The 20,724-nt window shown below is 49.3% G+C and overlaps 1 protein-coding gene across 4 annotated transcripts; it reads right to left on the bottom strand.

Annotated features, from left to right (window-relative positions):
- Positions 1-19: 19 nt before the first annotated feature.
- Positions 20-20,153, bottom strand: synj1 (synaptojanin 1). 4 transcript variants are annotated; one of them, XM_089017067.1, is made up of 29 exons: positions 19,952-20,153; positions 18,633-18,784; positions 18,192-18,278; positions 17,844-18,111; positions 17,425-17,650; positions 16,663-16,746; positions 16,410-16,499; positions 15,073-15,134; positions 14,398-14,494; positions 13,613-13,788; positions 12,995-13,076; positions 12,772-12,924; positions 11,908-12,073; positions 11,762-11,785; positions 10,405-10,596; positions 10,240-10,324; positions 9,054-9,194; positions 8,785-8,977; positions 8,285-8,443; positions 7,591-7,747; positions 7,399-7,525; positions 6,563-6,775; positions 6,042-6,120; positions 5,579-5,900; positions 4,869-5,000; positions 4,722-4,774; positions 4,015-4,195; positions 3,427-3,635; positions 20-2,995 (listed from the first exon to the last, which is right to left on the bottom strand). In XM_089017067.1, exons 2-29 carry the CDS (start codon positions 18,754-18,756, stop codon positions 2,384-2,386), a joined length of 4,494 nt encoding a protein of 1,497 aa, XP_088873193.1. In that variant the 5' UTR covers positions 18,757-18,784; positions 19,952-20,153; the 3' UTR covers positions 20-2,383. The 4 variants fall into 4 exon arrangements, with proteins under 4 accessions (XP_088873193.1, XP_088873194.1, XP_088873195.1 ...); XM_089017068.1 differs by having other exon boundaries at positions 11,908-12,064; XM_089017069.1 differs by lacking the exon at positions 11,762-11,785.
- Between the last annotated feature and the right edge of the window lie 571 nt (positions 20,154-20,724).

Genomic DNA, 20,724 nt, shown 5'->3' with positions numbered 1-20,724 from the left:
TAAGCACAAGCAAGCGCCATTCATTCGGTTCCATTTTTATTTCGTTTCATACGTACAACATAAACTAGCTTTTGATACATCAATGTGCTAGCGACTGCGCCTTTTAAATATGGAATATTCACGGAGATAAACACGAATGGCTGCTTCACGCTGATAAGGATTATGTTCAGTAGCACAAAGTCAGTTATTACTCTGCATAATTAAAAACAAAAGATGGACGACACCGACGACACGACAGTCGAAACTGGCCTCGTAAAGGCAGCCATTTTGTGGCCTGTCAAAACTCAAACGCAACACAAACATGGTGGAGAAGGAGAACAACACCATTTGCTGCCTTTCATTCACTTTTGACGTCAATATTGGTTATTTTTGCGGAGAATGATTTCAAACCAAAGGGCTTGAAAATTACATAATGTCCCTGTTGCAGGTTCAAACAATTGTACAACACTGATTTAAGACAACCACACAAAATATGTACACAATACATATCACGCCACATTTTTTCCCCACATATTCAAGAATTGCCTGGAGTTTGAAGCCCAAAATGAAGCGTGTGCCCCTTGTGTCGTTTGTCACATCCCCAACACCACATTATTCGTAGTCTCAAACGCACACATACAGACGTCTTTGGGGCTTGGGGGGACAAAGAAATACATATGTGGGTTGTATACAGGTAACATCCGACTTACGACCGTCTCGACTTCCGACCACGACCTCCAGACCCGATTTTTAAAATTATAATTCTACGCCTGGCACCGCAACGCGCTAGCAGGCCGGCAGCGCGTCCGACAATTTTGGCCAGCCAGCCAGCATCTCACTCGCACAGCAATCGACCGCGTGATGGCACCAGAGAGGGGCGGAGTTTGCGAGTCATTTAGCCTCTGACTCTCTATTCAACATTTTCAATAGATTTCAACTTACGACCATTTCAACTTACCACCGTTCGGTCGAGATGGAGCTCGGTTGTAAGTCGGATGTGACCTGTATATAGATACGTATCTATCTATCCATCTAGATATAATTGTGCAAACACACATGTAGGGTTTTCGACATAAACAACTACGTACAATGCAACAGTGGTAGATTTAGAACGGCCTAGGGATACATTCATGAGGGCAGCGTGACCCCTGACCCCACACTGACACTGCACAAATGTGAAATGTGGAGCTTGTTGTGTTCCCCGCTACGCTCTATTACAGATTTTGAAGCCAAATAAAGGTCCTCGTTTCGGTCCACAACGGAGCCTTGAGGTACGAGCGCATTTGGAGCTATCATCCATGATTTGCATGTCCGCGATATACGGCAGTAACGTCGTTTCGATTTGATTTCCACGAGGAAAGATGACTTGCAACTCTTACGTCAAAGCGTTAAAGTCACAGTTGGGAAGCACAGAAACTGACCTTGATATTGCACAAGCGCCACAGCTCATTCAAGAAAACTAATAGACAGATATACAGTGATACCTTGGCTTACGAACTGAATTGGTTCCCAGACAGAGTGTGTAAGGCGAATAGTGTGTATCCCAAAAATTAATTCCTCATAGGAAACCATTAAAATGAGAATAATCTGCTCCGAGGTCTCCATAAAACCTAATTTTCTAATTATCTAAGCCTTAAAACGACACAAAATACACCTTATTTTATGTCTAATAAATGTGCTATGGTATTCTAATTAAAGAAAGAAAGAGTACTGTATAATAAATTTGTTTTATTGATCTTTAGGATGGTCGTTGATGGAATGGAGTGGCCGGTTTTATCAGCATTAAAAACTTGATGAGGAACATAGCCTTCTTCTTTCACCATCTTGAGGAATGATCCCTTGTCTCTGCCATCATTTTACCTAGTTCCTCATCAATTGTGTCCTGTTTAGCTGGGTTGCTAGCTTTTTACATCAAGTGTACAGATGGCTTATGAAGCCTGATTGATGGGAATTTTAACCTTGTGGTCTACACTTTGCCTTTGACCTATCAAAAAAGTCTAAATGTCACTGTTTTCTATCCATTTTGTCACTGTCTTTCTGTCGTCTGCCTGTCTCTTTAATGTTTAAACCACCCCCTCACTGCTGCATTCTTGACCAATCACGCGGCTTTAACCGAAGACTGGGGGCGGGGAATAGAGGACAAAAATGAGTCGGCTGCCATTTTCTTGTTAGGAGAACGGGCTCGTTCGCGAACGACACACCGCTCATTGTGGCGCAACGTGTGTATCCCGAAAAATAGTTTGTATGCCAAGGTAACATTTTCATACATTTAACATTCGTAAAGCGAAAAGTTCGTAAGCCGAGGTGTCACTGTATCTACTTTTTTTAATCGAGTGGACGATGGGAGCACCGACGTTTTAGCTCGTCTTAAATACTTTCACGCAAATATGTCGACGTCGAGCCTTCAGAGGAGGCAGGCGGGACCCGATCCGTCAGGGGGTTTCGGGACCGCCGCGCCAGAGCGCGATGGGACAGGCGGAGGGGGAGGGGCTTGGATGTCGCTTAACCAATCCGGTTCGGGGAAGAGGCTCGCGTTGGGGGGCAGAGTTTTAGTCCGACGGGCGCGGGACGCCGGGGAAGGGGTCAACCAGTCCGGCTCGGGGATCAGAAAGGGGGCCGGGGGGGCCACGGATTCAGTTAACCAAGCCGGTTCCGTGAGGGAGGCGGCGGGGAAGTCCTCGTTGAAAGTCACCCAATTTGAGGGCTGGCGGCGGGGCGAGGGCGCCGTCGGGGACGCGCCCCGAGACGGGCGGTGCGGGACAACGGCGGGGGGGACGGGCGGCGGCCGGTCGCGCCGGCCCGTGAACGGGTTGGTGCTGCAGGGTCGGACGGGGAGCGGCTCCACGGGTAAAAGGTGCGGGGAGGCGCGCAGGGTCTCCTGCGAGCGACTGCGAGGCATAGCGGGCGGCGGGGGCGGCAGGAGGGCGGCGGACAAGGACGACGACCACCGGGCGGGGACGGAGGGCGGGAACTCCGGGGCGACGGCCTTCGATTGGACGCCGTGCAATCCGTTCGCCTGTCGCACAAAGAAAACGTATGCGTATGTGGAAGTCGCAGCTTGGAATTGAAGCAGATCTATTAGCTGCCTGGCCAGCTATCTCGTTAGCTAGATGGCTGCTAGCTAGCTAGCTAGCTTTCTCTCTGTTTGAGTTATCTATTAGCAAACCGCCCCACCCCATGGGAGGCCTTCAAGCACAACCCAACACAAACACGGATGAACCAAGTCATGGAAAGACACGTTTCGTCTTTGTGTGGACACAAAGGACAAAAAGGACGACATGCGCCACAGAGGAAAGACGTGAAGTACCTGTCACCTCGATGGCTTGTCCGGCTTGCGAGAGAAAAGACAAAAGAGTCACGAAGAAGAAGAAGAAGAAGACATTTTGAAAGAGAGGCGCTCCATTGAAGGGGGCGGGGGTCATGGGGTCAATCGTCACGGTGACGAACCTGCGCGGCCGAGTCGCCCTTGGCGGCGTCCGACGGCAGAGCGTGATGCGAGCGGGATCGGGGCGGCGGCTTCGGGGACGCCAGCGTCTGCGGGGGGGCGGCGGCGGGCGTTGGCATCATGGGGGCGGGCAGCTGCGGCGGGGCTTGCGGTTGGATGGGCGCCGGTAAGGACGGCCTCGCCACAGGGGGCGCCGTCGGCAGCGGAGGGCCTGCAAGACAAAAGTAGCTTTCAATACATCGGGGGGGGGGGGCAAAGCTACCTAGCTAGCTGTCTGTTTGCTATCTATTCGTTAGCTAACTTACTATCTATTTGAGTTATTCCGGATTGAGTGAACGCTGGCTCATGTCGCTATCTATTAGCTATCTACCTAGCTAGCAAGCTATTAGCTATCTATCAGTTACCTATTAGCTAGCTAACTTTCTATGTATTTGAGTTATTCCGGGTTGAGTGAAAGCTGGCGCGTGTGGCTGCTCCTGCTCACCCACAGAAAAACTCATCCTGTGACTGTAAAGTGACCTTGAGAGTTTTGAAAGGTGCTTAGAAATGAAATGATTATTATTCAAAAAGACACAAAAACCAGCCCCCACCTTGAGAAAGATCAGCCGCGGCAGCGGGTACCGGCCGAGGGGCCCCCGGGTGGGTGTCGGCATTGGGTCGCGGGGCCCCAGGGTGCACGTCGGCGGCGGGCCGGGGCGCTCCGGGGTGAGGTGGGGGAGACGGACGAGTTTGGGGGGCCACGCTGATCACGCCTGCTCGAGGGGGGAGATTCTGGAGAAAACCACAAGGGCGGCGCCATCGTGCGCGTTATACTTGAATAAATATGCCATCTCGCTTTCCAGTTGTCTATCTATCTAGTTGGTTGTCTAGCTGGCTATCTATTTGCTATCTATTAGCTAGCTACCTAGCTGGCTATCCTTTTGCTATCTATTAGCTATCTGTCTAGCTATCTAGCTAGCTATTTCCTATCCATTTTCTATCTATTAGCTAGCTACCTAGCTGGCTATCTATTTGCTATATATTACCTATCTGTCTAGCTAGCTAGCTATGTAGCTGGGTATTTATTAGCTATATGGCTATCTAGCTAGTTAGCTAACTGTCTATCTATTAGCTATCCGGCTAGCTTTCTATCTATTTGAGTTACTTCAGGGTTGAGTGAACGCCGGCACATGTGGCTGCCGCTTCTCACTCGTAGAAAAACCGATCCCGTGACTGTAAAGTGACCTTGAGAGTTTTGCAAGGCGCTTATCAATCAAATGTATGACTATTATTATTATTATTATGATTATAAACCTACCGGCCTGGATGCGCCTCCGGGGGTGGGGGCTCCCGCCGTGACCTGACCTCGACCTGAAAGGTCAAGGATGAAAGCAAATCTTGTCCTTTAGGGGTCCGGACCCTCCCTTGAAGGGGAAAAGTATTCCTCAAGGAGTTTTTGGTCTACCTGATGGGGGCGGCGGGCGCTGAGGGGGCGCCGCGGGTCTCGCCGGGGGCGCGTTGGGCCGAGGCGGTGGCGCGCGCTTGGGTTCCAGGCCTTGGGATGGCGGCGCGCCGGGCTGCAAGTCCACGGGGGGGCCTGGGCGGGAAAAACAAACAAAAAACTGCTATCGACTGAGGACGCCCCTCGCCCGACGACATGCAACTTGACATGCGTTTTTTTCTGTGGGTGAGCAGTGGCAGCCACACGTGCCAGCGTTCACTCAACCCGGAAGTAACTCAAATAGATCGTAAGCTAGCTAGCAAATAGATAGCAAGCTAGCTAGCTAGCGAATAGATAGCTAATAGCTAGCAAATAGATAGCTAATAGCTAATGAATAGATAGCTAATAGCTAGCGAATAGATAGCTATTAGCTAGCAAATAGATAGTTATAAGCACCTTTCAAAACTCTCAAGGTCACTGTTAGCTAAGTTTTTCTTTGGGTGAGCAGTAACTAAAACAGATAAGTAAGCTAGATAGCTAGCTGGCTAATACATGACGTGCCTACAAGCAAGTGGACCTTAAAATGGAGAGTCAGGTTAGCTTAAACAGCTAATTTAATGTCAACAAGATGGCTGACAGCGTCTCTCTTAGTGCGTTCTGACACTCAATGACATTTCTTTGGAGCGCACACAAGCCCGTCGGTGGTTGCGCAAATCCTCAAACTCATCAGGCACCTTGCGCCGGTCGTGCCGGTTGGGTCGGGGAGGCGCAGGGACTTCCCCTCGGCGAAGGCAGCGGCGACCAGCCCGCCGCCGATCCGGCGCCGGGTTGCAGGTGCTGCGGCAGGACGGCCTCCACCTCCTCGTCCACGTCGCCCTCCATGTCGTAGCCGTCGTCGTCGCCCAGGTCGGCGTCCTCGGCCAGCAGGCTGGAACTGGCCGAGGCGGGGACGCCGACGCCGCCGCCGTCGCACACGCGCTCGGCGCTCATCTCCTCCTCCAGGCTTTTGATCCAGCCGGGACTCTTCAGGCGGATGTCCAGAACCTTGCCCAGAACCTGACGCAAGGTCTTGGACTTGAATAGGCTCGGGTTTGGGATTTAAAGCTAATATTTGCAGCGACAACATGTCGGGATTCACGCATGGACTTTCAAGTCTGTGTTGATCCACGGAAACATCTGGACGGCGGAGGAACTTACGGCCGAGGCGCTGAGGGACAAAGCGGCCAGAGCAGAGTAACCCTCCAGGAACGTCACCCACATCTTCTCCTCAACAAATCTAAAGGCATACGTCACATGAGCGCTCCTTAGGCGATGCAATTAAAAATACAGTGATACCTCAGATCACGAAGCTAATTGGTTCCCAGAAAGTGGTGAAAAGTGTGTCTTCTGAACCTTTATTTCCCATAGGAAACCATTAAAACGAGAATAATCCGGTCCCAGGTCCCCATAAAACATCATTTTCTACAAAATAAGCCTTAGAAACTACACAAAGTATACCTCATTTTATGTATAATAAATGTGCTATTGTATTGTAATGATAGAAATAAACTGCACTGTCGAATAAAGTCCTTTTATTGACATTTGTGATGGTCGTTAGTGTAGTTGCTCGTGATACCCTAAACCAGCTCGTCTGCTGAGACTATATGCTCCCGAATTTAACATGAGCTCCAGCTAAAAATGAGCATGAGCATGAGTATTTGTTGCGGTCTTGGACCCACCTGATGAGGATGACTTCGCCAAAGTTGGCAAACTTGTCGAGAAGCTCGTCGATGAGCGCGTCGTCAAAGTAGTCGTCGGGTCCCGACGAGCGCAGGGAAACCAGGACCGTGCCGTCGGGGGGGCCTTGCAAGGCGATCACGTCCTTGTAGACCTGGTGCCGGGCCTCCGGGTCCACCTCCAAGATGTCCACGTCCAGGACGGCCACTACCGGCCTAGCGAGAACATCGGGTCGCCATCAAATGCGGGATTTGAAAAGCATGACGTGGAGCGCCATTCCCGAATCTGTTCGGGTTTTGGGGGTTTTCATGCTTGGGTGCCGATAAAGCGCTGGTCAGACCTCAGGATTTTTTTTCTCTTCCACAAGGGGGCAGCGTTTCCCCTTTTTACCATGTTAGCGCTTTATTACAGCTTTAGCGCTAACCCGGAAGTAACTCAAATTGATAGAAAGCTAGCTGGCTAATAGATAGCTAGCTAGATAGCTAATAGATAGCTATCATTTCATACACATTAAACAGTGTGTAGATCCTCATATTAATGTGTTTTTCTTGATATTTTTTTTTTTTTTTGGGGGGGGGCAGGTTTTGTATTGTATTTTGTACATCTGCCCCCATTTCAAGCTCAGATAACTCCAGACCCATATCACTTAGGAATGAACTCTTTTTTTCTGATGAAAGAAGACAGTCTAAGGTTTCTAATGGTGCGTTGAATGTTTATGGAGTCCTAAAACTCACTATTGTGTGGACCCTGGAATTTGAGTGACAATGACAAAAACCCTGGCACTGCAGTGGACACATTTTGGCACAATCACTACAAGGAGTGATTGTCCGGCACCAACCTGTGGTCTGAGGTCTTGAGCTCGGCCCTGCCGTAATACTTGAGGGTCCCGGGGCTCCAGGGGGAATCCGGGTCGTCCTCCTTCTCGGCCGACGTGGACGCGGCGCCCACCACGTTCATCTCCTCAGCTACACGCCAACGCGGCAAAGTCATCACGTCGCCATTTTAGGTGCGCACGCGCGCGCGCGCGTACCTGTTTTGTGAAAGTTCCACTTCCTGCGCTTCCACAGGATGCGGTCGGTCCAGGCGGGCGTGCGGCACTTCTCGCTGGTGTCGTAGTCTTCGGAGAAAAGGTCGTACTTGTACGTGGGCGCAAAGTCCAGCTTGCCCTCGGTGAATCCCCGGAACACCTGAGCCACAAAATGGCCGCCAAATGCACAAAGAGGACGGATGTCAACGTGGTTTAGTCCAAGGTTGTCAAAGTCGTTTTTTATCAAAATAATAACAATTCATTCCATTTCATTTCTAAGCGCCTTTCAAAAATCTCACGGTCACTTTACAGTCACAGGATCAGTTTTTCTGTGGGTAAGCAGCGGCAGCCACATGCGCAGGCATTCAATCAACCCAGAAATAACTCTAATAGCTAGAAAGCTAGCTAGCTAATAGATAGCTAATAGCTGGCTAGCTAGAATATATAAATATATAGCGAGTATACAGGTAGATAGCCAGCAGCGAGCCAGCTATATAGCTAGCTAGCTAATAATAAATAATAATAATAATAATAATAATACATTTGATTTCTAAGCGCCTTTCAAAAATATAAAATATAAAAAATAGCAAATAGCTAGCTAGCTTTTCGTCCTTTTCATCCAAACGTCAAGCAGACTCTTGGAAATCCCGATGACAACGAGGACCTGACTGCTAGCAACCGTCATTGAGACACGTACCATCCCGGCATTCTTCTGGTCCAAGAGCTGGTCGCCGGCCGTCAGCGCGTCCCAGTCGTGCTGGCGGATGAGCTCCTTCACCTCGTCGTTGGGCAGGTTGATGCGGTAGTTGAAGTCGCCGCACCAGAAAACGTAGTCGTGAGAGTACAGCAGGCGTCCCTGGAGTGGGAGACAAATCAATCATCATCGGACATTTCAAAACTCTCAAGGACACTTACTTTACAGTCACAGGAACAGTTTTTTTCTGTGGCTGAGCAGCGGCAGCAACACGCGCCAGCGTTCACTCAACCCGGAAGTTACTCAAATAGATAGAAAGCTAGCTCGCTCGCCAATAGATCGCTAAATAGCTAATATATAACAAATAGATAGTTAAAGATAAGCAAACTTTTTAGCTATTTGAGTTATTCCGGGTTGAGTGAACGCTGGCGTGTGTGTGGCTGCTGTTATTATTATTATTATGATTATGATTATAATAGTTTTTTTTTTTTGGCCCCGCCCACCATGGGGAAGCTGAGCCTGCGCGTGATCTCGTTGTAGTCGTCGTTCCTCTCCTTGACCTGCGACTGCCCCGCCGCGAAATGCGAGCACACGAAGCAGATGCTGCTGGTGTGGAAGAGCAGGCGGATGGCCACGCCCCCTTTGTTGCCCGTGGCTCCGCCCATGCCCGTTTTCACCGTGTCCACCGCCACGTCCCTGCGTGACACCCCCCCAAAAATGAGACGAGCGACGCCGCCTCCGCCGTCATTCCTATCTTCGAAGCGGCCAATACCGGATGAAGGGGGCGTGTTGCGGGCGGATGAAGACGAACAGGCACACGCCCACCAGCTGCTCCGACGCCAGCAGGACGTACTTGTGATCCCGCGAGATGTTTTTCTGCAGCTCGGCGGCCCACAGCTTCTGGTTGGTGGTGCTGCCAAAATGAAGGTCATTTGATGAAAACTCACATTCTGCATACCTGGTCAGCGATTTACCCCATAAACACGTCAACAACAGACTGGAAATTAAAGATAACCCCCGGTGTGGCCCCAATACAGTGATACCTCAGCTTACGTACTTAATTGGTTCGCAGAAAGGGTGTGGAAGGCGAAAAGTGTGTCTTCCAAACATTAATTCCCCATAGGAAACCATTAAAATGGGAATAATCCGTTCCTAGGTCCCTATAAAACATAATTTTCTAATAAATAAGCCTTAAAACTACACAAAAATATACCCTATTTTATGCATAATAATTGTGCTATTGTATTGCAATGAAAGAAATAAACTGTACTATATACTAAAGTGATTTTATTGACCTTTGTGATGGTCGTTGATGTAGTTACCTCATGATGATAGCCGAGCGAAGTTGCCGTGCTTTCTCGGCGATAATACCCACACTCAAACTATCCCCTGCTCGCTGCTTTTCGTTCATCCAAATCAACAGAAGTTTTTCAACCTCTTCGATTGCCTGAGACCATTGCTTAGACAACACACAAACACGCTTAGCCACACGTAGCAATGGTCGACTTAGTGTACTGGTACTGGGACAGCTAAGTCACACAAACGCACATCTCGTTGGTGTTTTTCGATGATCTCCTTCTCCTCGACTGTCATTTTCTTTTGTGTCCTCTTTGGCTTAACACTAGCCTGTGATGGGGTCTTTTTGCTCCCACAATAGCAAACGTACTCCACCTGCTAACAAACCACATCTGAGTGCACTCAAAGAAAGTGGGTGTGGAAAAGTAATCCGGCAGCTACGGTGGCGCTGTTCGGCCGTGTGGTTTGGTGTTCTTGCACCGAAAACTAGTCGGCCAGCCATTGTGCCGTTTTGTGTGTTTCCCGAAAACTAATTCGTATGCCAAGATTACATTCTCGCGAATTTAATGTAAGTACGGCGAAAAGTTGGTTAGCTAAAGCGTTCGTAAGACAATGTATCACTGTACTTGGGTGTGGGTCCGTGCGGACCCCCCCCCACGTACCTGGCGCTGACGATGTTTCCGGCGTTGAGCTCCACCATTTCCTCAAAGCCGATGGCAAAAATATCAACGGGGTTGGCTTTGCTGTCTGCAAAGCGGAGGCACGGCAATTAGGGGAAGGGGGGGGGGGGGGGGGAGAGCGCGAAAACCCAAACGTCCCAATCCCACCTTGGAAGTCGGGGTGCCCGGCGATTTTGGGGGCGTCCAACAGCCAGTCGTTAAGAGTCTGGTTGCGGAAGGCGATGCTGCGGAACTGCTTGCCGCCGTTGACGTTCCAGGTGCCCACGCACACCCGGATGCTCTTGGGTCGCGTGTACTTGCCGTGGTTCTGGCACATGCCCAGAAGCACCCTGGGGGAAGCTGCGCCCCAAAAACAAAACACCAAAATGAGTGAAAGCACTTCCAGGACTGGCTCTTCTTTTTCATTGTGTACCGTATTTTCCCATATATATAAGGCGCACTCCCAATGAAAGGTGCATTCCTTTACAGGTAACATCTGTGTTACGACCGGCGCGAGTTACGACCACCCGTACTTGTGACCACGACCGCCATACCCTTTTTTTAAAATTCTACACCTGGCACCGCGACACGCAAGCAGCCGGCAACGCGTACCACAATTTTGGCCAGCCAGCATGTCACACACTAGCACAGCCATCTACTGCGTGACTACACGCAATACGGTAGTTATACAGTGCAGATACCGTCTCCTGTAGGACTGTAAACTGCTTTTTTTTCCTTTGGCGTTCCCGCCTGAGTCCGAGTGTATGTGTCGGGCGACCTCTTCTGGCCATTAGCAAGGTAAGTATAACATTTATAAATGAACTCTACAGTAAACAGTGTTGTATACATTACAGGTACAGTTATACCGTGATAAAAATTGCTCATACAAAGTATAAAATGACACTAAAAGTGATCAAATGTATAAATGAACTGTAAACAGTTTGGTATATAAGAGTATTCAATCGAAAACAGATCGACATTGTCTACGATCCTGTCGTGTCAACGTTACGTCGGCCATTTTGAATGGATTTCAACTTACGACCGTTTGACTTACGACCGTTTTGTCGGAACGGAACCCGGTCGTAACTCGGATGTTACCTGTATAATGTGCACCAGATGATAAGGCGCACTTTCAATGAATGATAAAAGTTTGGCAAGTATGATCTATAAAAATAATTCCAAATATAAGGCACAACACAGTATAAGGCGCAGGGTCATCCCATTGAAGTGAATCAAAGCTTTGTGGTGGCCCTTATACATCGGGAAATACGGTAATTGTAAAAAGTTAAATCAAGAAAATGATGGGTGACATCACAATGTTTTTCACACAAATGAGATGGAGGCAAAAAAACGGGAGGGGGAAGGAGACACTATTTTTTGGGGGGAGGGGGGTTGCACGGACCCCGTGAACCTTGAAATGTGTGAGAGTGGGGGACAATACGGCTCCTGGAAACAACCATCACGTATGAGAGTATGAAAGTGAAGGACAAGGCGGGTACACTTGAAGGGTACTCGGGTAGCGTACCTGACTGCAAGACGGGCTCGGTGACTAACAAGAGCGCCCGCAGCGTGCAGAGAAGGAAGACAAGAGGCCCGTTAGACGCCTTAAGGTTCATTTTGGCCAATGGGGGGGACGGACGGGGACGGACGATGGACGAACGATGGACTCACCGTACAGGCTGGAGGTGGTGAGCAAGGCCCGCGCTTTGTCGGCCAGGTCGCTGTTGAGCGTGGAGCCCAGCCGCAGGATGTCGATGGCTTCCTGCTTGGAGCTGTCGAAAAAGTTGTTCTGGATGGTCCTGGTCACCGAGCGGGCGCCGTCTTTCAGCTTGCCACCCTGAAGGGCACCACAAGGGGGCGGGGTTACTTATTTCCTCCATCCTCCGCGCGGTGGAGTGGCGGCTTTGAGAATGGACACGCATCTTTTAATTATAATATTCATAATACATTTGATTTCTAAGCACCTTTCAAAACTCTCAAGGTCACTTTACGGTCACAGGATGAAGTTTTACTCTGGGGGAGTAGCGGCAGTTACATGCGCCTACCTCTTGGCTATCAGGCTATCTATTAGCGAGCTGTCTAGATGGCTGGCTGTTGGCTATCTGGCTATCTAGTCACTATTTATTTGCTATCCATTAGCTAACAGCTAGCTTTCCATCTATTTGAGTTACTTCTGGGTTGAGTGAACGGTGGCGCGTGCGGCTGCCACTGCTCACCCACAGAAAAACTTGACCTGTGAGTGTAAAGTGACCGTGAGAGTTTTGAAAGGCGCTTAGAAATGTTTCATGGCACGACACCAAATTAAAAAAAAGTGACGGGGGAAAAGAAAGGACCCTCCTCAAATCCAATAAAAACCACAGAAGAAGAAAAGAGACCCTCATCCCAGCTTGCCACAAGTACTTTGGTGGGTGGGGGGGGAACTTACCGGACGTGAAGAGCGTCCCGCAGGGCGGCAAAAAAAGACGCACACGACACACGCGAGAGTTAAAATGTAGCACGCGGCGACCTTAGCACGAGCGGCGTGCAGCCCAGCACCTTGGCTTTGCCGTCCAGGGCGCCGGTGCCGGCGTAGATCTTGCTGACCGAGTCGCCGTTGGCCGACCACATGGTCCGGAAGACCTCCTGGAAGCGGGCCACCAGCTGGGGTTTCTCCGTCAGGCCCATTTCCTCAAGTTGCCTGGACAGCATCTGAAAATGGCGGCAGGCCGCATGGTGATGGGATCCAAAATGGAGACCCCCGCCCCGCTCCGTGTCGTACCTCCAGGGCAAAGAAGGCCTGGACGCTGTTCGTTCTGTCCAAACAGTCCAGGCAGTTTGTCCTGATGGTGCCACCCTGGCTCCTACAAAAACCACGCACATTAACTCATTGACTGCCAGACAAATAGGCGTCCGCTGCAGTGCCAGCGTTTTTGTCATTTTCACTCAAATTGCAGGACCCGCAGAATATTGACTTTTACGACTACATCAACATTCAATGCGGCGTAAGAAACCTTAGACTCTCTTCTTTCATCCAAAAAAAGTTAATTCCTAAGTGATATGGGTCTGGAGTTATATGAGCTTGTAATGGGGGCACCTGTACAGAATACAATACAATCCATACTGATTTATATAGTGCTTTAGCAAGAGCTGAAGCTGTAACACGGCGCTAACATGGACAAAAGGCAAACGCTGCCCTCTCGTGGAAGGTAAAAAACATGGACAGAGGTCTGACCAGCGCTTTATCGGCACCCCACGCAAGAAAAACCAAAACCCAAACAAAAAAAATGGCGCTTCATACTTTTCGATTCGTGAATACAAAACCATTTAGGAATGGCAGCAAATGAGTTTAGGGTGGATTTGCGATGGAACGAGGATCAAAATGGCGGCGGCGGCTGACCTGGTGATGCCCATCTCTCCCGAGTAGTAGAAGAAGCCGCAGTCCTCCACAAACTTGGCCAGTTGCGGCTTGAGCACGCTGTGCAGCTTGTCCGCCTTGCCGCCGCGCACGTTCTGGTGGTAGTCAAAGTTGACCATCTTGACCCAGGCGGCGTGCTCCGACGCTTTCAGGTGACTCTGGCGGACAAAAGGGCAATCGGACCACGTTTGGGGGGCGGGACTCACAAAATGACTTCCACCAAAGGCCACTAAAACCACGACGTTTGCAATTCCCACCGTAGTGATAACTCAGCTTACGAACTTAATTGCTTGCCAGAAAGTGTGTGTTAGGCCAAAAGTGTGTCTTCCAAACATGTATTTCCCATAAGAAACCCCTCAAATGAGAATAATCCGTTCCCAGGTCACCACAAAACATAATTTTCGACTAAAGAAGCCTTAAAACTAAGCAAAATATACCTTATTTTATGTACAGTAAAGTCTTGTTATATCGATATTCAAGGGAGTCCGAAAAAATATCGATATAACCGGGACTATCGATATAACGAGACTTTACTGTATAATAAATGTGCTAGAAAACTAGTTAGTATGCCAAGATTATATTCTCGTGAATTTAATGTGTGTAAGGCGAAACGTTTATGAGCTAAAGCATTCATAAGCTGAGGTATCACTATACTTGATTAAATACAATACTGCACCCAAAAAAATTATACGGCGCACTCTAAAGCATTTTGTTCCCTCTTGGACAACGCGACTGGTGACAAAAAGAAAGATTTGTGTGCGTCTCACTTGAAAGGCTTTGCTGAGCATGTGTTCTCCTTCTTTACTGCCGAGCAGATTGATGATCGCCTGCTTGCCGTACAAGCTCTTCAGGGCGGTGAAGTGCCTGGAAGACACACCAAAGCAAACCCTCACAAATCAATAAACAAGCTAGAGTACGTTGTAGTTGACGCCGGTTGATTTCAAGAGCACTCGAAAGCATCGGCGAGCCGTACATTTGACAGCGAGGCCTTCAGTCGTGCTATGCGGGAATCAATCCAACCCTTCATAACTACGTGACGATACAGCCGCCTACAGCTGCGACTGCGACTCATATAAAATGTTGCCATGCTCATTTGACCGTCTGTCATCGTAGCTAGTTGTTTAGCTCGCTATCTAGCTATTTGGCTAGCTATCTAGGTGGCTTCCTCGCTATCTAGGAAGCCACCTAGATAGCTAGCTAGCTGGCCCGTTAGATAGCTAGCTAGACAGCTAAATAGCAGGAAATTTGGAATGATTTCATAAGAATTCATGGAGCAAATATTGTGAATATGAGAAAGACAGTTGAGTTGCGATATGACGGCCTAAGCAGATAAGGCCGCCAGCCCCCAAGGTGCAGCACGGAGATTAGCTCGGCCATTTTAAGGAATACGCCCGAGCGCAAAATGTCCGCCGAGGCGGCGATGAAAACGTGTAAGGAAGTACCTTTCGAAGGCCGGCGCGTTGGCTTCGAATCCTCGGGAGAGTTTGACGCGGTGTGAGCCCACCTGCCGTTGCAGACGTGGAAAGAGATTAGCAACTACACGCGGCTAACAGACGGAGTCGAACGCGACGCGCCGAAGAATCAAATTCAGAAAGAAAAACGCAAAGTGAAGCTCGGCGTTGCCACAAAGCAAACAAGGACATGGAGGGGTAAGGGGGGGGGGGCCTACCTAAGCGCCATCTACTGTACCGCCATTTTCAGCACATCCACCTTGACCTTGAGAGTTTTGAAAGGCGCTTAGAAATGAAATGTATTCTTGTTATTATCACCTGGAGCGCATGAGTCATGCTCTCCACCGTCAACGCAGGAATTTTGCGAGTTTCGACTTGCCGACTCGACTGCGTTTTGGATCGCGATCCTGCAAGTCGAGAGCGTTGAGTTTGGGGAGGGGACGTCGGTGGGGGGCAAGTGGAGCAGGACCTCAAAAGCGGGAAGCGCTACCAACCCCGTCAACGCGCCTGAAAACACGCCCCGGTTGGCCTCCGTTGTCTTTCGGTTGCTCCTAAGCGTTAGCAACACGTAGCCAGGTGTCGATTAACAAGTGGAGGCGACGCTTACAAACAAAATGTGTGATTATTATTATGACAGGTAACATCGACTTACGGCCACCCGTACTTACGACCATGACATCCAGACCCTATTTTTATTTTTTTTATTCTACGCCTGGCACCGCAACACGCTAGCAGGCCGGCAACGCGTACCGCAATTTTGGCCAGCCAGCATGTCACTCCCGCACAGCAATCGACTGAGCGATGGCACCAGAGGGGCGGCGTTTGCGAGTCTCTTTTCAACATTTTGAATGGATTTCGACTTACGACCATTTGGTCGGAACGGAACTCGGTCGTAAGTCGGACGTTACCTGTATTATTAAGGTGGGGGGCGTGTTTTCAGACCAGGCTCTCACCTGACCAAAGATGTCGGGGAGCTGAGAAAAACAGAGAAACGCCCTTTACCGACCAACGGTGAACCAAAAACGCCATCTGTGCAATGTCACTTGTGTCTTTTAAAGAAGTTCCCTCCGCCAATCAACAACCAAAAAAGGTCTCGTTCATTCCGTTTATCCAATCAGAAGCGTGGAAAAAAACTTTTGTGGAAAAGGCGGAAGCGGCAACGTTGACCAAGAAATGAAATGAAAATGGCTACCGGCGGATTTGTGACGAGTGCCTTTAAAGCACAGGTGCCAAAGTCAAAGCCCCGCCCCCCCCAGTGCATTTCGTGACAGCGCCTGAGTCCAAAAGCGAAAAGAGGCCAACAGGCAAGAAAGACAAGATCCTTCTACCAAGTGAGGGTCGTCATCGTCATCGTCATCGCGTCGCCTGCCTTGCCGATTGTCGTTCAGGTGCAACAAAACCCCCTTAAGGGACTTTTTCTGAACACAGCATCCGATACGGAGGGGAGGAGATGCGTTAAATGGCCGCCGGGGGCGCCAAAGTGCAACCGATCTCGGTCACGGTCGTGGACGACGGGGCGTTCGCCTTTTTGAGGAGCGGCTGACCGCGAGGGCGGACGAGTGGGTTGACCTTTGGCCTTACCTGGATGCCGGGCTGCTCCCAAAAAAGCGGGATGGAGCCGCGGATTTGGATGAAAGACGACACCCTGTCGTCCAAGAAGATGGCCTGCAAAAAGGACGCGTTGAAAATGTTAGCGGGGCAAAAGTTAGCCACATTCAACTGATTGTGAAGGCGTCCAGGTCCATTTCGGACCCGGGTCACAAATGATGGCAGAAATGGGATTGCTTCAATGCAGGCAGCTAATAGACAGCAGATAGATAACCAGATAGGTAGCTAATAGATAGCAAACGGCTAGCAAGCTAGGTAGCCAATAGATAGCTAGCCAGCCTGCCAGATAGCTAATAATAATAATAATAAAAATTTCATTTCAAAAATCTCAGTCACAGGATAAGTTTTTCTGTTGGTGAGCAGCGGCAGCCACACGCGCCAGCGTTCACTCACCAGACCGCTGGCAATGTTTTTACTTTTCCTTCATCTGCTTAAAGCATAATAATAATGATAACAATACTACTAGCGAGCTACCTAGCTGGCTATCTATTTGCCATCTTTTTGCTATCTGTTAGCTATCTGGCTGGCTAGCTATCGAGCTAACTATCAACTTATATAGCTATCTAGCTCGCTATCTATTAGCTAGCTAGCTTTCTATTTATTTGAGTTACTTCCGCTGGCGACCTTGAGAGTTTTGAAAGGCGCTTAAAAATGTCATGTATTCTGATTATTATTATTATAATAAAAAGGACGCATTGAACATGTTAGCGCATTCAAAACCCAAAAAGCCCTGACCTGCTCGGTTTCGACAAAGTTGGCCACCTGGCCGTCGTCGTTGGTGCCGCGCACATTGAAGCGCGTGCCGGCGCGCTCGGAGCTGAGGCGCGAGAAGATGCACGCCTTGGCCTGCTTGTGTCCGGCGTAGATGGTGCGGATCTCCACGCCGCCGCACATCAGCCGCAGCAGCCAGTCGTCGCAGTTGACGCCGTAGTGCTTCAGGTGCAGGTGCAGGGACTGGTTCCTGGGAGCAATTACATCGAGCTAGCCATAGTATCTATTTGCTAGCTGGCTAGCTATGACCTATATATCCATCTAGCTGGCTAGTCATCTAGCCAGCTATCTATTGGCTAGCTGGCTAGCAAGGGCTCGGGACGTTTCTTCAGGAAAATCCACCGCCATTTGGACGGCGAGGAACGGACGTGGGCGTGGCCTACCAGAAGAAGCGGTTGTCCGTAGTGTCCTCCAGGATGCGCCGACGCGCGTTGAGGCTGAGGTCCATGCCGCCGCCCGAGGCGGACCAGGCAAAGTAGAAGTGACCCGAGTTGAGCACCTTGCGCACCTCGCCGATGCGTTCCTCGTCGCCGGGGTCGTTCTTCAGCGACACAAAGTCCGTCTGCGTCACGCGGAACACCTCCGATTCCTGCACTTTACCCACCGAGCTGCAGCCCGTCACCACCACCAGGCTGTGGAGCATGGAGTCGCCTGCGGGAAGCAAAGATGGCCACCGCCGATTCAATCGAGGCGCTCCGTTGCAGCGACGCCATTTTGTGCGCGCCGCTCACCCAAGTTGAGGCGGAGGACCCCCAAGATGCCGTAGGCGTCCACAATCTTGGAATAGGCGCTTTTGATGGCCTCCTTTTCGGCCGCCGCTAAATATGACGAGGAGCCAAACGTCAGACGTGCGGTCGTGAAATGGCGGCGAGTGGCAAAAAAAGATACTCGTGGGCCTCAATCTGCGGTACATCTGCAGCGAAAAGCTAGCAACCACTCATTCGACGACAATGAGGTTAAAATCGTAGCGAAAGAAAATCCATGCTTTGAAAGGGCAGTCAAAGAAGTTATTTTGATCAAACAGCAAAACCCTTCACTAAATCGCCATGGAGGGGTGACGTTTCATTTGGACTTCTCAGATCATTACCACATAGGCTCAGTTCTGCTGATGAGGCGATACCAGTAAAATGGCAGCGAGTCAAAAACAAAAAAACAAACAAACGACTCCTTACAGAGGACGGCGACGGCCCCCGATTCAAACATGAGGCATTCTTCGCGGGCGCGGGTCTCCACGATGACGCTGTAAGGGGGCGGGTCCAGCTTGTGGTAGATGCGATAACCTTTGCTGAAGGCCATCTTGGACGCCAGGCGTAATCGCCTACAACTGGGACGTCAGAAAGACGGCAAACTTAGAACCGTCGATCCAAACTTACTGTTGAGGACAAGATGAGACAGTCGAAATGCAGTCAAATCCACCTTGTCGTTTGTGAAGCATGCCCGTTTGTTTATACAGTGATACCTCGGCTTACGAACGCTTTAGCTAACAAACTTTTCGCTATCCATACCATATCCGTACCATTACACTAAATCGGCCATTGCTACCATCCATTGACAACTACCATAACAAAGGTCATGAAAACAACTTTATTCTACAGTACAGTTTATTTCTTTAATTACATATATACATATCATAGCACATTTATTATACATAAAATAAGGTTTGTTAGGTGTAGTTTAAGGATAATTTAGTAGAAAATCATGTTTTATGGGGACCTGGGAACAGATTATTCTCATTTTAATGGTTTATTATGGGAAATTAATGTTTGGAATAAACACTTTTCACCTTACACACACTTCCTGGGAACCAATAAAGTTCCCAAGTCAAGGTATCACTGTTAGGGTGGCCACCATTACAAGGCGTAAACCGCCTCTGGCCCAAAATCACCTGGAATCGGCTGCAGGGTGAATGACAAGAAAACGGATGTCTCCATGCACGATGCAACCAGAAGGCGGTGTAACGATCAATCGCTCACTTTCAAACATTTTTGGGGCTTGGGGTTGTAATGCCCGGCCGTGCAAAGCATTCATCAAACGTGCCGCAATTGATGCTGCGGTTCGATCATCCGATTCATTTCCTCACTGCGGCTGGAGGAGGATTTCCAAATGACAATTCGACCGACGCGTCCGTCACCTCGCATCCCGCATGACGATGCACAAAAACGGACACGGATTCCATCGGTCCAATTTTACGACGAATGTTCATTTTGCGACCAGGTTAAAAGCCACCGAGGGGAGGGGTGGGGGGGCTTAAGAGGCCGGTATGCAGGCACGGAGAGTCACGACTTTTATTTGAAGCCAAAAATATAAATGACGTGACACACCGGCCTCATGCGAATGCCTTGTTTGCGTTCATTTATTTCGGATTGTCTAAAAAAAACATACCGGGTCTTGATACATTCTTGGAATGGCGACTAGGTTTAGCCGCGTTAGCTTTAGCGGGCTAGCCCTAATCGCTGATTCCCGGGCTTCCCTGCGTCAAACCGGCATTTACCTTCACAAGCAAGCGCTCCGCTCACGCGATGGACATTCGGAGCGAACGCCTAAGAGAGCCTCAACGACGCCATTTCCATCGCCGTCAAGGTTAAAGGATAAATGAATAAACACAACAAACAACAGGTCGGGCAAAGGAAAGCGTTTCTTGATCGCCTTCGCTTCATCGACTCTCACCGCCGAGTTCCGACTTCGCTGTCACAACAACAAAAAAACGCCCCTCTCGGTGGCACAATGGTACATTCCAGCGCCAATGTACGCATTTTCCTCGCTTGGCGTGGTTTAGCGGAATGGAAAAACCGTCATAAAAATGTGCAGATATCCCCCTTAAATCCGAATAACGCTCGATATACCCAAAATAGACGGATATTTTACTATTCTAAACACATGAAAATAAGAATGTTCTCGTCCAACCTGTGCAGTCGGATTTGGAGGTAGGAGGGACTTCTCTGGTTTCACAGAACAAAACTCGACAAATACATACACATACGTAAATATGGCATCTTATGTAGTAAATGGAGACATATTTGTAGTGCAATATACACGAGTGTGGAAAAATATTTTGGTCCACACTTTTGACAGTCGGCTGTCATGACAGTACCGAACTTCCCTTTCCTCGCCTCATTTTTGGCGTAATAAACACGTGGTATGATTTCCGCCAGTCAAATCAAACTCTCCTCAGATACCGGAAAAGGAGCAACACCCGTAAGTGCCACAGCGCACGAAACGACAGTCAATAATAATAATAATAATAATAATAATAATAATAATAAT

The sequence above is a fragment of the Hippocampus bargibanti genome, linkage group LG16 (assembly GCF_051943395.1).
Source record: "Hippocampus bargibanti isolate YZ-2025 linkage group LG16, ASM5194339v1, whole genome shotgun sequence".
Lineage (NCBI taxonomy): Eukaryota > Metazoa > Chordata > Actinopteri > Syngnathiformes > Syngnathidae > Hippocampus > Hippocampus bargibanti.
Note: the sequence above shows the minus strand (reverse complement) of the source record. Positions and strands in the feature narration are given on the sequence as shown.

Excerpts from the sequence above, each read along its gene's own strand:
- synj1 (XM_089017067.1), bottom strand. The coding sequence starts at position 18,756 with ATGGCCTTCAGCAAAGGTTATCGCATCTACCACAAGCTGGACCCGCCC. Across the intron at positions 18,112-18,191 it reads GGTCCTCCGCCTCAACTTGG|GCGACTCCATGCTCCACAGC; the intron begins GTGAGCGGCGCG and ends TGCTTCCCGCAG. Across the intron at positions 12,074-12,771 it reads CCCTGGACGGCAAAGCCAAG|GGTGGCAAGCTGAAAGACGG; the intron begins GTGCTGGGCTGC and ends GGTGCCCTTCAG.